Raw genomic sequence first — 17,759 nt, forward strand, 5'->3', positions numbered from 1 at the left:
AAGAATTGCATTGTGCTTATTTTGCACCGATGCCTTGCAGAGGTCACGGTACGTGGCTGCAAGTACCGCTGATCCCCAACTGTATTGAGGTATTTCCTCCACATCTGCCTCTGCGATCTCTTGTGCGTAAGGCACAAGCACCATATCCACATAGGCCCCGTGTAAGTTGTTGAACATTATGTATCCAAACAACCACAACATGTATGCCTCAAGGGATCGAGTGACGCTATCCTCATCAGCATCATGTGCCAAATTGTCGGGCTGCATAAAAAAGATGAATATTTATGAGTACGAGATCAATTATAAAATAAAACCATAACTGCACTAGTCAAAAGCATAACTCTAACATTAATCGTAACAAAACAAGGTATGTACCTGGAACTGCAGGATCCATGACTTGGCAGGCCCTGTTGCTTTTGGGTGCTCCTCTACATCAATCGCGATGTCAATATTTGCAAAACGTTTTTCTAGATCGTCCAACCACGTAGGCGGGACAACGCGAGGCCCTACGACATCCCCACTGATAGGAAGACCCAGCAGCATCGCAACGTCCTGTAGGGTTGGTGTCATCTCCCCACGAGGGAGGTGGAAGGTGTGTGTCTCATGCCTCCATCTATCAACCAGAGCCGTCAGTAGGGACCTGTCCAGCTTTACTGAACCACTCTCAGCAAGACGGCCTATAGTAAGAAGACCAGCATCACTCAACTTGAAAAATAGAACGATCAAAGGTAAGTACATTATGTACGAAACGTATACGAAACAAACGTATTCTTAGAAACATAATCCGACGACATATCACATGGGCACCCATCGTGGGTTAACAGGAATAAACTCCGCTGGTGGACGTGGACGCAGCACGTTAAGTTTCACGCGCTGAACCACTGAAAGGAAGGACCGGTGCGACGAGTCTATGACTCCGTCAAGTAGAGCTGGTGTATCTTCGGCCATACCTAACACAAAAAAAATACAAGTTTTCTGTATTTTCTAATATTTATCTGAAATTTTCATATAATTTTTCTAGCATTTTCATGCATTTCCTACAATTTTTGTATAATTAATTTTTATAAATATATTTTTCTAACATTTTCTACAATTTTTATGCATTTTCTACAATTTATCTTAAATTTTCATAAATTTTTCTAACATTTTCTAGTATTTTCTACAATTTTTGTACAATATATTTTTATTAATATATTTTTCTAACATTTTCTAAATTTTTCTGCATTTTCTACAATTTATCTAAATGTTGGTAATCAATACCACAAAATTGGTTGGTAAACCTAATTGGTTTTTCTAAAAACTAATCTTAATTCTACCAAAATAATATTTAAAACATTACCTAAATCGTTAAAATATCATTACTGCTGCATACACTAATTATAGAATTAAACATACAAAAAATTTAGATTGAGAAAGTTGACAAATATTTATTACCTGCGGTTCGGATCCAAAATCCGGCAGGGCTTCGCCGTTACAACTCCCTCCCTCACCCCTCCTCTCTCCCTCACCCTCTCTGGATGTCGTGGGAAGCAAATGAGGGGGAGAAGGAGAGAAGCCTTTTATACAGTGTGGGGAGCCTGCCGCCCAGTGGAGGGGCGGTAGGGGGCCTGCCGTCCGGTAGAGGGGCGGCAGGCTCCCGCCAAGAGCCTCCGCGTAAATAAAAATTATTTTTATTTATATATAAGTCCCTGCCGTCCCCCCGCCGGGCGGTAGGGGTATAAAACTGTAAATTGTGAAATCGAAAATATATTTCTATAAATTTTTTTTGGAAAATATAAAAATAAAAAAGACGCCTTGGCCTCTGGGTCCTCTAGTCTAGTCATATAGGCCAACTTATTAGGCCCTGTTTGTTTCGGTGTAGTACTAGTAGCACACAATTCCCGAAAAAAGAATCTTCAATGCATGGAATACTAAACGAAGTTTATTTGCAAAACCTTTTCACGGATGGGTGTAACTTTTCACGACGAATCTAATGATAGTAATTAATCGATGATTGGTTACAGTGATGCTACAGTAACCATCCTCGAATCGTGCGGTCAAAGGCCTCATTACGTTCGTCTCGCGAAGTAGAACAAGATTGTGGAGTTAGTTTTATAAATTGACTTTATTTAGTACCCCTAATTATTGGTCAAAATTTTTATGCTATTAGTACTACTGCAAACCAAACACGGCCTTAGTTTGGGCTGTTATCTACTGCTTGGACCAGGGCACCAGGCCTATATATGTGAGTCAGACGGACACACGGACCGAATTGAATTGGGGTCTATTGCGCGATTGCGTGGACCAGGCCTTTGGGAAGGACTAACTGGGCTATGTAAGTCCAATCCAATATATTTATCTGGGCCATTAAATCAATCTGTAATATTTCCTCCGTTTTTTCAAATGTAAGCATGTATGTAAGGTCTTTTAGCTATGTCTCAAGTTGAAATTTTCAAATTTGATCAAGATTATTAAAAGAATCTACAACATCAAATTTTTATGTCTTGACAGTGCATTTATTTTGTCTGCAAATGCTATTGTCTTTTCTATAACTCAATTATAATTAGAAAAGTTTGGCTTAAGTCAAAATAAAAAAAACACTTACATTTTAGAATGGATGGAGTGGAGATAACTTATCTTAAACCGGCCGGCTTGCAATGCAGAACAAGTATTCGATGCATTATTACCACATTGCACCAAAGCAAGGTGTCTCAGCGAATATCAGGAGCAGATTGACGCGCTGCATATGGAAACCACGGCACAAAGATACTGACACATGCTTCGTCGTCGTCAAGTGGTTCGTGCTTGCTCATAAAGATCTTCGTCAATCCTCTTGATCTATACGCTGATTCCAACCGACCAACCCATGAATACAACACGGTGACATTGTAGTGGAGATGATGAACAAGTAGAGAAGAAACACCACATATTTGCTAGCGACGGAGTATGCCAAAAGGCCCAAAACTTCATGCATTTCATTGAATTTTTTATAGGTACTTGGCGTACATGGCTAAATAACCACATGATTTGTGCATAAACAACTGGAGTACCTATAGACTATTAACGTCTCCGAGTACGGTTCGAGTGTGAGACCCCATTTTACTTGAATGGTTCCTTGTTTAGTGTGATGCACACGCATGTCCATGGTTCTCAGATGTGGTGTCTCATCTTTCATCATTCTCATAACTTGCATCACTTTTCCCAGTTATAGCTGCTGTAAGATTTACACCAGCTTCTTCAGCGAGCAAAAGCAATCTTCAACCAAACTTACCGACCACAGGCGTCAAACTCAACTTCCATCCAGCAGCCAGCAGTCATTGGTCCCTTCTTGTAGTGTTGACAGCAAATGAGTGAAGTCCTGTCATCAAGAAACAGGAACAGAAAAGGCGCGGCATAAACATAATAGAGCATTCTTTATGCTTAAGGCAGAAGAGTTAGTATCGTATACATGCCTCGGTTACGCTTTCTGGCCTCTTGAGCTCTATAAAATTTCTGACCTGCATCACCTTTCAAAACCACTTGAATCACATGTTTCGTCGACTTTGCAGATCAGAACAGTTAAAAAATGAAAAAGAAAAGAGAGAATTTAATTAGATAGGATGAAATATAGAAAGTAAAACCTCTGAAACACCGATTCAAATCACTTCATCTCCACTCAAGTGCATGTTCTCAGCAAGAACTTCCCTCTCTAGAAACTCAGCACAATTGCTGCTCGCCAAGCTTCTGATTCCCTCAACCTTTGTCCCATTCTTCTGAGCCACGAATTCTGAAGTTGTGTGCACATCCATCGTCTGAACTGTGTCAACTTCAACATCACATGTCAGGTTAACAAGCTTACTAGATTCATCAGCCAAAACAACTGCTTCCACTGCTGCACAGCTTGTGCCTGATGCTGAGGTATCCTCAGATCCATGTGGTGAACTAGTTAATGCAGTTGGTTCAAAAGTTACATCATCATGTGACGGAGAAGTCAGAGCCCCGCTGCAAAGTGCACTGGAAACTAATTTCACTGGACTGTCACATAGGACCTGACTGACACTATTTCCATGATGAGGTGGGGTTTCATCACCAGGTGGGCTTACTGAAGCCCTTTTAACAGATTTACGAAGTTCCGCAAGGCCATCTCCATCAGAATCATACTTTCTCTTAAGTTGACCCTCCAGATCTGGACTCAGTGTGCCATCTCCATCAGACTGCTCCTGTTGGTTTGCATGCATCCTAGGAGAGGGTTTCTTGTATCCTTGCTGAAATACATAAGATGGGACCTGCTCCCTACGGACATGGGTGACAGCCAGATCCATCCCAGGCTTCCACAATGAATACATGCCAATTTCACGCATAAATTCATCTACTGTCCCACGGATGTCAAATTGTTGACCACGTTTTTTCAACCCCTCTTTCCTTGATAAGCCCATGTAGAATGCACAATGTGCACATTCTATTGCGGGATCTGAATACTCACATGGGTAAGGATGGCACTGCAGAATTCCTTTAGTATCCCGCTCAATCTGCATTGAAGAACAAACACCATAAGGAACTTATTCTTTGCAGTAAAATATCTAAATAACCAAGCCTTTTATGTGGACTCCATGTATCTAATGAAGAAAAGTAACAGCAGTTAAAAATATGGGACTCAGAACTACGAAACTCAAAATGCACCTTTAAAGTAAGTTGTCTCAAACGAGACTCAACCCATCCCTTCCAAAGCCGAAGATCATCATCATCATCCGCAACTATGTCAACCACTAGAAACTTTCTATATGCCTCAAAGAAATGGAAAGGCTCAAATAAAGCACTCCAATTGGCCTTATTAAGGTCAATTTCCTGCATGAAATATAGGAAGTAAGACCATACCATGAACATTATCTCTCATGCAAATTTTTAGGTACAACATAATGCTTACCTGACAAATTTTGTTGCCAAACTGAAATTGCTTCATTATAACCCTCAGTGTGCTGGTTGAAACATTGTAGCTAGAGTTCATGCATGGATAGGCTGGAGTGATGATGGGCATTAGATGGTTTCTATCACAAGGATTTTTGCGTGGATCCCATATAGAAAAACCAAGATCATCATTCTCAATCGCACATAGCATTACTGGATTTGGCCATTGCCACTGGGTAAAAACTCTGAAGAATCTAGAAACCAGCATACTTGGCACAGCATTAGGATAGAGTTGGCAGACACGAGCAACCAGCAGAGCCCAGTTGACACCTCCAAGGAAACCAGTAATCTGACAAGGAAAATATTTTAAATACTTTAACATCAGAACAATTTGTTTGCATGGACGATTCCCTTTTAAATAGTGGTGGTTTGGGTCCAACTGCAAAAGAAACTTTGCAAATAATTGGTGATAAACTCAGGCTTACATTAGAATAAACACCCCTTCTCTTTGCCCAGTACTTCAAGCATCTGAGTGTTGTCCGGAAGTTCTGCAAAGCATAAACTTTGGAATACTGACACAGTGGGACCATATCCTACAGGAATAAAAGTGGGAGGGAGTATGGTTCATATAACCTCAGCATTTGGAACAAGCCGAAGAATCTGATCTGCCACTCTGCACCCATTAAGACTTCGAACAGTTGCTTCATCAACATCACAAAGCACAGATCCTTGAGAAATATCAAAATCCTGCAGCAGCACAACAAGAATACATCTATTTAACAACATCAAGCACGCGTGTATGTGTTTGACAGAGAGAACCCCCGCTAACTTTTATCAAAATCTCCAGTATTTACAAACACGGCTATGAAGACTTTGGAAAGGCCAAACATACAGTTAAAGGTATATATTTTGTCTTTCCCATCATCTTAAAAGGTTAACGGTTAACCAAATGAATTACATCAAGGTTGAGAAAAACATTGTGAATACTATTCAAGGGTGCATTTTCATATCAACAAACAAAACATGCTGAACAATTCGGTAATATATATTTTAAGAAAACAGTTTTTTTTTTAAAAAAAGGGCCAAAAATCTATCACAATTTCAACTCTTGAAAAGCATTAGTTTATAGAAGATAACCTAAGCTGCTAAAACACTATTTCATGCAGAAGGTATACTTCATATGCAGGAATTTATTTAGAAGTGTGAAAGTCTGAAAGAACAAGGACACATTAATACACAGAAACATTCAACGAATTGACTTACTACTGGTATTACTGAAAGAGAGAGGCTAGCATAGAGAAGGTCAATTGATATCCCACGAAACTTAAATTTCAAAACAGGTACATGAGCTTCAGGTACAGGTTGCAACTCAGTCACTTCTTCCTTTTCTGCTAATATCCCATGCAGTGTGACAAAGAAATCCTCCTGCAGAAGATTATTATTGTTAGCATGCATTGTAAATCGTTATGGAATCTAAACGATAAATAGCACAGGCGAATTCACCTCTCGGTTCACATATGAAGGTCCAACACAAAGGGTATCAATATCAGCTCCAGGTCCATGAACCTAACAAAGTTATAAGAAAATCTACCTTATAAAATGTTTCATACAGTTGATCATACTGTATCAGCACCTCTCAAAATCAAGTAAAGGGGGACAGAAAACCTAGGGAAGGATGTTTTTGTCACCTTACATAAAATTTCTACCAAGTTAATTTGCATGATGCAGCAGCAAACTGGTTACGCAATAGCTATCAATAAACCTTTACATTCTAGAACCCCTTATTCCAGCAATTTACTGCTAACAAACAGAAATGGAATGTGTCTAACTTTTGCAGTATCCCAGTAACAATTATGTGATTGAGGCTCTTTATCAGAGGTACACACAATAGATAACCACTCTCAGCAAATCTGGGGGTATCATTGCTCTTAACACATATAAATATTATTCATTGAAGAAAGAAAAATTCAACCCCCATAGGCAGTACTGATCTTGTCCACATTCTACAAAACAAGAAGTGCAATCTGTCATGTTTCCTAGTATCAAGATAACAACTAGCAAGAGGTCAACCATAAATCAGCACCATATGTCCATATGTTCCAGTACAAAATTACAATCCTCTGTAACATTCCTTTATTTGCCTTCTTCCTATCATTCTCGATGTTCCTTCGAGTGTTGCTACTTGCCAGTAACAGGTTATATTCCTTCTGATCAACTCTTTATCTGAACAGCAATTCACAGTAATTGTTTAATGCCATTATGTCAACTTAATGAAAAGTGGAGTATCGAACTTGAAAGCACCTACTAGTTCTTAAGTTTCAACCCCTTCTGCTTATGCAAAACATAAAACAAAGTCTGAATGTTGAAGGACCATTAGAAAAGGTTTAGGCAACAAAATGGTATCTAATATAGAATAAAAGGAGAAGGGGAGAAGCAAAAATACATGTATGGAAAGTAAAAAGGTAGCAATATAGGCAACATTCAGTTATTGGAACTTGAATTCCATTTAATAAGACTATTTCGATAATGGAATGGCAGTAATATTTGTTGCAGATAAAAGAACTAAAAGAGGCAGATACCCCCAATCTGTAAGACCCAAAAGTGAAAAGGACTGCATTTGCTCGTTCAACCAATTGCTCAGCATATCCTTTCTTACGAGTCAAGTGCTTCACCCATTCCTTGACTATCTGTAAATTCAATAGAAAGCATATGCACAGGTTAATGTATTGTTCAACACTTCATGCAAAGATAGATTAATAAGAAGAAAAAAATGGCAGCGAAACAAGTTATAGTATTTCTACAAAGTAGAAGTAGAAAAGAAACTATGCTTGTCGACATTCTAATGTGCAGTTAGTGAAATAAAAAAAAAGGGCAGCCCGGTGCATGTAGCTCCCGCTTGCGCAGGGTCCGGGGAAGGGTCCGACCACTTAGGTCTTTTTGTACGCAGCCTTTCCCTGCATTTCTGCAAGAGGCTGGTACCAGGACTTGAACTCGTGACCTCAAGGTCACAAGGCAGCAGCTTTACCACTGCGCCAAGGCTCCCCTTCTGAAATAAAATAGTCCATACCAAAGTATATAAGTGCTGAAGAAAATACTAGCAATGGACATAATCATGCTGAAAACGCGAAGTTCTTGAAAACGGTATTTGCTATCAACAAGTCGTAGGCCAACGCGAAGTTCAACACATCAAGAGAGGGAGGATGTGTTGAACTTTGCGTTGGCCTACGACTTGTTGATAGCGAATACCGTTTTCAAGAAGAGGGAATCCCATCTTGTGACGTTTCGTAGTGGACAACACTCGAGCCAGATCGACTTTATCCTTGCTAGGAGGGAGGATAGACGTGATTGCTTAGATTGTAAGGTGATACCTGGGGAGTGGGTTGTCCCTCAACATAAACTTGTGGTGGCGGACTTTCGTCTTCGGGTACGTGTCCACCGGGACAAACGTGCCAAGATTGCGAGAACAAAGTGGTGGAAGCTTAGAGGGGAAGCGGCACAAGTGTTTAAGGAGAGGATGCTAGGTGAGGGGCCTTGGGAAGAAGGAGAAGATGCAGATGACATATGGTTAAAGATGGCAACATGTGTTCGGAAGGTGGCCTCAGAGGTGTTTGGCGTGAGTAGGAGAGGCAAACAGGAGGGGAAAGACACCTGGTGGTGGAATGACGAGGTGCAAAGGGCTATTAAGGAGAATGAGTGTTTCAAACGCCTCCACCTTGACAAGAGTGCAGCCAACATCGAGGGCTATAAATTAGCGAAGAGGGTTGCAAAGCGAGCTGTGATTGTAGCAAAGGGTAAAGCGTATGATGACCTGTATCAGTGGCTAGGCACGAAAGAAGGGGAGAAGGACATTTATAGAATGGCTAGGATCCGCGAGCGGAAGACAAGAGACATCAACCAAATCAAATGCATCAAGGATGGGACAGATCGACTGCTAGTGAAGGATGAGGAGATCAGGGATAGATGGAGAGAGTACTTCGACAAGTTGTTTAATGGGGACAGTAAGGGCCCTACCCTTGAGTTAGATGACTCTTTTGACGATACCAACAGACGCTTTGTGAGGAGAATTCAGAAGGTAGAGATCGGGGAGGCTTTGAAGAGGATGAAGGGAGGTAAAGCGATGGGCCCTGATGGTATCCCCATTGAGGTGTGGAGATGCCTAGGTGACAGAGCAATAGTATGGTTGATTAAGCTTTTTAACCTCATTTTTCGGTCAAACAAGATGCCGGAAAAGTGGAGGAGAAGTATATTAGTACCTACCTTCAAAAATAAGGGTGATGTTCAAAGTTGTACTAACTACCGTGGGATTAAGCTGATGAGCCATACGATGAAGCTCTGGGAGAGGGTTATCGAGCATCGCCTAAGAAGAGTGACAAGTGTGACCCAAAACCAGTTTGGGTTCATGCCTGGAAGGTCAACCATGGAGGCGATTTCCTTAATACGACAATTGATGGAGAGATATAGGGAGCAGAAGAAGGACTTGCACATGGTCTTTATTGACCTTGAGAAGGCGTATGACAAAGTACCGAGAAATGTCATGTGGTGGGCCTTGGAGAAGCACAAAGTCCCAACTAAGTACATTACCCTTATCAAGGATATATACAAGGATGCGACGACGTTTGTCCGGACATGTGATGGCGACACCACTGACTTTTCTATTAACATAGGCCTACACCAGGGGTCAGCTTTGAGCCCTTATTTATTTGCTTTAGTGCTGTATGAGGTTATAAGGGATATACAAGGTGAGATCTCTTGGTGTATGCTCTTTACTGATGATGTGGTGCTAGTTGACGAGAGTAGGGCAAGGGTTAATAGGAAGTTAGAGCTGTGGAGACGCACGTTAGAGTCGAAAGGGTTTAGACTTAGTAGGACCAAGACCGAGTACATGATGTGTGATTTCAGCGCGACTAGGCATGAAGATGTTAAGCATAGAATTTTAGCTGGCTGGTTGAAATGGCGTCAAGCTTCTGGTATCCTTTGTGACAAAAGGGTGCCACAAAAGCTAAAAGTCAAGTTCTATAGAACAGCAATTCGCCCGGCGATGTTATACGGTGCTGAATGTTGGCCTACAAAAAGGCGACATGTCCAGCAACTGAGTGTAGCAGAGATGCGGATGTTGTGGTGGTTTTGCGGGCACACAAGGAGGGACAGAGTCCGAAACGAAGCTATTCGGGATAGGGTTGGAGGGGCACCAATTGAGGATAAACTTACCCAACATCTGCTGAGATGGTTTGGACATGTCCAACGGAGGCCTCCTGAGGCGCCGGTGCGTAGTGGGGTTCTTGAGCGGGTCGATAATGTAAAGAGGGATAGAGGTAGACCTAAACTGACTTGGGATGAGTCGGTTAAGAGAGATGTTAAGGATTGGAATATCTCTAAAGAGATAGTTTTGGATAGGAGCGCTTGGAGATTAGCTATCAATGTGCCTGAACCATGACCTTTATTTCTTTTGGGTTTCATCTCTAGCCTACTCCAACTTGCTTGGGAAAAAAGACTATGTTGTTGTTGTTGTTGTTGTGGACATAATCATGCTGAAGTGAAATGCTCCATACCAAAGTATACAAGTGCTGAAGAAATTACAAGTAACGGACATAATCACGTTGGTTACCGATTAGGCAATTCTTTCCTTTTCAGAAAGGTTGAAACAACAAGGAATTCCAAACAACAACCATACAAGTACATTTGTGCAAGCGGTAAAATGAAAAAAGGCCGTACACACCATACAAAGCTCAAGTAGAGAGTGCATATTGCATATTCCCTGTAAGTTCACCTCTCAGCTTCAATTATGTCTGAGATTCAGCTTGTCAGTTCCTTTATGGTAAACAAGCAGCAAGCAAATAGTGGGCAAAACAGGAAGCAAAGAATCACCTGACCAATCTCGGACAGCACCTCTTCCCTCTTCGCAGACTCCTCCTTCCCTTCGTAAAGTCCTGCTTCAACCAAGAACTGAAACCAAGTTTTTCGGCAAAGCAAAAGGGAACATCATCACAAATTCACAATGCAGTTCACGCATGCCGACTGGACGAGAATCATAAGCAGCAACGAAGGATAACCTTCTCCAGCTCGGCCGTCCTCTGGAGATCCGCCATCGTCGGCCCGGCAAGAGACAACGGCGGGTCGGTGCCCGCGTACCGCTTCGGTGACGACCGCGGCGCCGCCCTGCCCACGCCGACAGATCCCGCCATCAACGCAACGCAGCCCAGCCAAGCACCTACTGCTTCCGCGCGCCGCCTGACCCCAGCAAGCTACTCCGTACCCTCCCCGGCGCGCCCGCAAAATCGAGCCCGCCCTCTCACGTCTCACGCAGCCAATCCGTGCCCCCCGGATTCAAATCAACCGGTCGGCCTTCGGAACCACGCGACGCTGACCCGAATTTGCGCCTCCTGGCGGGAGACTAGGCCTGCCAAACTCCGCCCCGCAAAGTTGCCGCGGCGCACACGAGGCGGGATCCCTCCCAGCAGAAATGTTGGAGGCGGCGGCGGAGGAGGAGGAGGAGTGGATTGAGGAGAGAAGGATTCGTGCGAAGAGTTGGCGTGTTTGCGGCGGAGGTGGAGAGGAGGGCCAGCGCTTCGCCGTGTGGGAGTTGGAAGCTTCGCCGGCGAGGGACTGGGCCGGCTGACTGGTAGGCCATACCACCACTACTACGAATTGTTTGCCGTATATGGGAATTTTTGGACAAATGATAGATTAGTGAGATAATGCTAGTCCAGTGAGATATTCACCGTTTGTATTGGGTTTATAAGGTTGACTATGTAAGAACAGAAAATGATAGATTAGTGATTGTAAAGAAAAAAATATTATTCATATTGGCCACTACAAAAAAAAACTTATTTCGATATGAAAATGTCAAAAACTCTGTGAGACTCGGTAGTAATTTCACAAGCAAAAGGTTATATCAATATGTCCGTTTTGAAGATAATGCTAGTCCAGTAACAGTTGTTCATAAGGAAAATTAAATACTAAATATACTTTTTGAGATATTAATTGGGAGAGGAGTATAGCATTGCCTTTTTAGCCTATTTATCTATGGCTACAATGTATTGTCCTATATACAAGGATAAATCTTGTTAGATAATTCACTCTGTTCGGCTGGCTGTGGTTGATGGCTGGTGCTGATTTATTGTGAAAGAAAGGTATTGTTGGTTGGCTGGTGGCTGGTGCTGATTTGGTATAAAAAAAACATTGTTGGCTAGTTGCAGCGAACAAAGTGAATATTCACAATCCTATTTTTTTTTCACCCTCTTCATTAGCTTGAGGTCTCAATTCTTGCTCGTCCAAGTTCAGATATTACAATTTGAGCGAAACCTTAGAAAATCTTCCTAGTATTCGAATGTTATTAGCAGCGTTTTAGAGCATCTCCAAGAGTTCCCCATTTATTCTTCCTAAATCTTGTTGTTTGCCAACTCCCCAAATAGGTTTGGGGAGATAAAAAGGAGATCATCTCCAATAGTACCCTATTTTAACTTGCTAAATATGAAAAATTGTGGCCCATAAATTCCAAACCAAACTTTCCTTCCTCCCGTGATTCTTCGACGCCGCCGTCTCACGGTCGCCCCTCTCCCCTCCAGCTCGATCATCGGCCAAGTAGCTCAATTCGTTCTTGTCTGAACTATGACGACGAACCAGCTTCGATTAATTGTATCCATCCAGACTCTGTACTACAACGGCGCCAAGAACTTCTGGGTCCATGGCACCGGGCCCCTAGCTAGGCTGCCTGCCCCAGAAGCTCGTCGCGCCCAGGCCCGACGACGGTGACCTCGACTACAGCGGCGGCCTCAAGACCCTCAACGACGGCGCCTACGAGTTCAACACCCAGCTCTGCGGCTAAGGCGGGCCGCCCTACAACTACAACGCGAACGTGAGCTGCCTCGACCTGGGCTTCCGGGTGTGCGAGGACGGCGCCAAGTTCGTCAGCTGGGACGCTCGCCGAGGCGGCCGACCTCGCCGGCCGGTGCCGGAGGCTGCCACCAGACGGGAAGCTGCGGACGCAGAGTGCCTGTGCCATCGACGCGCTCTCTGGGAAGCTGGACCTTAACCTCCGGTACTGCGTGCTGCTCGTGAGGACCAGCATGCTGTCCGAGTCCTCCGGCCCGTCGCCGCCGGCGCATGCGGATGTCCGAGAGATGCTCTCGAGGCTGCAGATCGGGCACAAGGCCGGCCAATTTGCTGCACGAACGAGACCTCTCCGCGGGAAGAAAACGCGCGACGAAGAAAGCGCTCGCGGGGAGTCGCGATGGGGAGCTACGGAGTAGCGCGCATATTTACGCACAAGCCAACCCAATTTACTAATTGTTAGGAGATGTGAAATCAAAATAGGGAACTATTGGAGAGTGTTTTTTTTTCCTTTTTCCAAAAAATCAAAGATGGGAAAGAGAGATGAGGAACTGTTGGAGATGCCCTTAAATTGCGCTTAATGGCAAATCCCCTGGAATCGCAGAAGTCCGGGGAAAGGTCTTTTTGCCACTACGATATGAACAGACGCAATTACCTACAATAACTTGGGTTTCTTTTTTTTTTGAAAAGAGGTTTTAAAAAATGGCTCGAGAACTTGGCTAAGCTGCCAACGGTGGGCCATGGCGGCTAGCGCGCTGTATTCCTCACATGCCGTCGTGCTAGTTCGTCAGTCCATTCCGTGCCCAACCTCTCCACTGTCCACTCGCGCACGGGCCGCCGCCTACCAACGCCAAGCACGAGCCGGAACCAGGAAGAAACAATTTGTTCTTCGCTGGCTCGCTCGCCATTCTTATTTCTGCCCATTCTCCGCCCAGCGCCCCGGCTCCCAGCAGCGAAGGGAGCTAGGACTAGAAGTCTAGAACAAGTAGAGACGTAGAGTACAGGGAGAAGCCATGGCCGGCAGGAGCTTCTTGATCCGGTCTCCCAAGGAGGAGTCCGACGCCGCCGTCAAAGGTAGCTCCGTTCCCGTTTCCGATCCCGTGCCATCCGATTCTCGATCCATCCCAATTCGACTTCAATTCTTAGGTCCAGCTAAAACAAATAGGTGGATTTGTTGCGCCCGCGCAAGGGCGCTCGCACTGAGGGCCGTGCAAATCTAGGTGTCCCAGGGTGGGCGGGTGGCTGGGGCCAGGCTCTTGGGCTCTGAGGGATCGTTGCGGAGCCAAAGATGGGTTTTTGGTTCGGTTTCGATCCCCATTCTCCCCCGTTCTCTTCCCCTTTGTCTTGACGGCCTTAAGTCAGCGGGTATCTAGAGATGGCTTCGATTATTGTTACTACTACATTTGCACTCACATAGTCACATGACGTCTCTTGATCTGCAGTTCCTTGTGAATTAGTAATGTATTTAGTGTTCTCTTCCCTGGAGGCATTCTTTTCTGATGCTTAGCAGACCCTGTTGGTGAAGTTCCTAGGCAGTGGCACGTTGTTTTCTGAATGAATAAAGTGGCAGAGTGGGAGCTTCTATTGGCCTTACGGAATTATGAACGAGTTTCAGGTTGTGCATTCTTTTGCTGCAATGCTAATTTCTAGAGTGTTCCTGTTACAGAAGCTGTACTACTGGGAGCGAAGAATGCTGCAATAGCTGGTACTGTGGTAGCGGTTCCCACGGTGTGTAATTGCTTAACTATTTAATTTGCAGTCTGTAGTTTATGTGCACTTCCTCCCAAGACATTTAATGTCCATGCTTGAGAGAGGGTATATCATCATTTTTTAGCTTTGCTTTTTTAAGGAATCATTCCATCGACCTGTTATATCTCTTCTTATAATTTAGTAGGAAAAATGAAATTCTGCTGACTTGAAAAGATTAACTAGCTACCTTCAATAGATCCCATATGTTTAACTATGAAAGGATTTGGACTGTTATTTTGCATATACTTCTGATCTACATGTATCTGCTGCAGTTGGTCGGCTGCCGTGTCCTTCCTTGGGCTAAGGCTAATCTCAACTACACTGCACAAGCACTCATCATATCTGCAGGTACTGTTCTACTGAAAACTAGTTATTGAGCTAATGTAGCTGTAAAACAGTGCGAGTACAAACAAATTGCCATGTAGCTGTAATGACTAATAGTTGCAACACGATATTGAATTTGTTCATATGGTAGCTTACATATATCTTAGCACATCCCAACAATTTGTTTGCACTCGCACTGTTTTACAATATAAAGTAACTACATGAAAATACTTAGGTAACCAAATCCAACATGGTGTGATGGTGCCTATTTGTTGGGATGTGCTGAAAGACACTTATTTTGAATCTTTATCCTATTTGTTCAGGCTTTCAAGTTCTCATGCTACTCAGTCATTAGATGCTTTCCTCCATTTAGGGTTTCCATTATAACAATATCTTATCCTCTCCTGTTTAGTGCATATATCATATGTTCTCATACTTGGCCCATTGTTTAAAAAAACATTCCCAGAATTTGACTCTTAAAAGGATCCAATCCTCTATGATTCACAAGCCCTTTTTTTCCTGTTCAACTTCTGAGCGACATATCTTTCCAGTTCTCTGTTTATAATTGAAATTCAATCTATTGACTTACGTCAACTTTAAATGTTGTTTGCATGCGTGATGCGTGAATAAAGTTTGACATTCTAGAATAGAAGAAAAGCATCCGGCATCCAGCTTACATTAATGGATGATTCTTCAATGCTCATATATTACTGCAGAAAAGTAGAAGTGTAGAACCACCTTCTTTTTATTCTGATGTTGTTAAGAGGAAACGTACAAACAGGACTTGTGGTAATGAATTACTGGCATGTTTCTGTGACTAGTAAGATAAATGAAATAGCACTTTCTTTGTCAAGTGAGTAGCTTTAAATGTCTCATCTGACAGTAACATAGAAGACATAGAAGTAACATCACCAGTCTTGAGTCTTAATTAAGATGCAAAGCAGAATGTCATGCAATAACATCAGCAAAATGAAATATGTTGGATTGTTGGTTCTGTCTGTCTGGAGATTATTGGTTTATTATAGGGCTTTATGTTAATGCCCTTAAAATATGCTGCGCAAGTGAAGTATTTGAAGAAGTACAGATTGCCAGCTTATCACACCTTTTAATTTTTGTTTACTCTCGCCTAATTTTTAATGTACATACTTTGAATTGCTGCAACCAGAGCTTTATTTCTTTTTTTCTTTTCTTGTTTTATTCCTTCCAAGTTCTTGTGAGTCTGGATGATCACAGCTGTCCCCATGAGGTTGATCTTGTTTTCAGAATGGACTTGAACAACATAAAGTGTGCTATACTGCTATTGTAGTTTAAATTAACAAGTTCACTAGTCTAAAGGTACATGAAGTGACTATAATTGGCTATTGGTTATCTGAAGCGTTTTTACAGTTTTACCATATTTTGATAAATGCTATTGGGAACACCACTAAAACTGATCAAGCAACATATAGAAACTTTGTTTTTGTTGCATTACCTTATACAAGCTAGATTTATAAATTAACATGCTTATTGGACAAAAGGCTATTCTGAAAGTTTACTGGTTTATTTGTCAGCCTGTATCGCTGGCTTCTTCATCACTGCCGATAAAACCATTCTACGGAACGCAAGACAAAACACCATCGGGAAGCTTGACAAGTAGATTTCGGTGCAGAACTATGGCTGTAATGGCTCACTGATTTTGGTGTTTCGCTACTCAAGCCAATTGTGCTGTAAAGACTTGCTTACCTGACGGACTCAACCGGTGCATGCAGTTTTCCCCTAATTTTATTTGGAATAAAATATGGGGCTAATGGGTATACGCCTTTGTAATGTGGAATACGAGACCTGCTTCTTTGTCACTTGTCAGGGGTTGTAAGACTGTTCAGTAAAATGCTATATGGTATTTGTTGCCTCCCAAGTTGGACATTTCTTCTGTTCTTTGACATTCCTCCTGCAAACTATCAGGAGGGCGTGCATGTCATTCGGTGACTGCTTCAGCAAGTTCTGGGCTGTTCGGTTGGCCTTAACTGGCTGGGCTGGAGCTGCTGATTAGCCAGCCAGCCATCGCCAGGCGCCAGCCCATTGTAGCCTGCTTCTTTTGCAGTAAATTGGCAGACTGCGGGCTACAGTGAGCCTTCTTTTGCAGCCATCAGGCCCGTTGCAGCCTGAGGATGGCTTAGAGAGGAGGAGCGGCCGGGCCAATGCTAGGAGGAGCAGGTGTGGTCGCAGCTGAGATTGCAGTGGCTCGGATGAGTTGAGGAAGAAGCTATGGGTGGAAGTAAGGCAGGGATATTTTTGTCTACTAAGAAATACTAGTGTCTGTACGTAGGACCAAGTGCACAAAAAAACATACAAAATGGCACATCTCATCGTTCCGAATAGACAAATGTTACTGGCATATCTCATAAGATGGATATTTGTAATGATACATATCCAATCTCAGCCGTCCAAGACTCGATGATATATACATAGTTCCTTAGCTTTGAATCTCTTCCGAAAAGAGTCAAAAGACTCGAGGCCACGCAAAAGCTAGATAGCAATAATGTCCATCTCAGCCGCACCACCGGCGCTGCTTCAAGCACTACCGAGAGTTCGTTCCTTGTTGCCGTGGAAGACATCAGTCAGCACCGTCTTGGACTGCAGGGAGTCTTTCAGGATCGCCATGCCCTGCGAAAATCATCTCATATTCGTAACGTTCGACGCGCGTACTGACGACACAATCGATTATCGAGAAACTGATGAGAGGGAACAGACGAACGAACCTCGTAGTAGGCGATCTAGCTAGCTCTTCTCCTACTTGTGTTGCGCCCGACGGCGGAGCCAACAGTTAATTGCAAATTGTGTCCTGATAGCAGCTGTCACAGTTGTAAGTGCTCCCGCCGTCAGGGGAGCACCCAAAATAATCTCCTTCCCAGATTGGCGACGTAACCATTGATGGTCAAGTAGTGTATTACTCCGAGACTACCACAGGCCGTGTCCACCGTCCAAAACGAAAGCAACTGCATGCATACAATAAT

The 17,759-nt window shown here is 43.2% G+C and overlaps 2 protein-coding genes across 2 annotated transcripts; one reads left to right on the plus strand and one right to left on the minus strand.

Moving 5' to 3' along the window:
* Positions 1–2,921: 2,921 nt before the first annotated feature.
* LOC120678639 (nuclear poly(A) polymerase 4-like) lies at positions 2,922–11,458 on the minus strand. The gene is made up of 11 exons (XM_039959890.1): positions 10,914–11,458; positions 10,729–10,806; positions 7,443–7,550; positions 6,367–6,429; positions 6,127–6,288; positions 5,497–5,610; positions 5,349–5,411; positions 4,883–5,212; positions 4,639–4,803; positions 3,432–4,487; positions 2,922–3,337 (listed from the first exon to the last, which is right to left on the minus strand). Exons 1-10 carry the CDS (start codon positions 11,043–11,045, stop codon positions 3,615–3,617), a joined length of 2,088 nt encoding a protein of 695 aa, XP_039815824.1. The 5' UTR covers positions 11,046–11,458; the 3' UTR covers positions 2,922–3,337; positions 3,432–3,614.
* Positions 11,459–13,470: 2,012 nt separating this feature from the next.
* LOC120678640 (early nodulin-93-like) lies at positions 13,471–16,668 on the plus strand. The gene is made up of 4 exons (XM_039959891.1): positions 13,471–13,767; positions 14,360–14,421; positions 14,715–14,790; positions 16,317–16,668. Exons 1-4 carry the CDS (start codon positions 13,707–13,709, stop codon positions 16,400–16,402), a joined length of 285 nt encoding a protein of 94 aa, XP_039815825.1. The 5' UTR covers positions 13,471–13,706; the 3' UTR covers positions 16,403–16,668.
* Positions 16,669–17,759: the final 1,091 nt, after the last annotated feature.

This window comes from Panicum virgatum, chromosome 6N (genome assembly GCF_016808335.1).
Source record: "Panicum virgatum strain AP13 chromosome 6N, P.virgatum_v5, whole genome shotgun sequence".
Lineage (NCBI taxonomy): Eukaryota > Viridiplantae > Streptophyta > Magnoliopsida > Poales > Poaceae > Panicum > Panicum virgatum.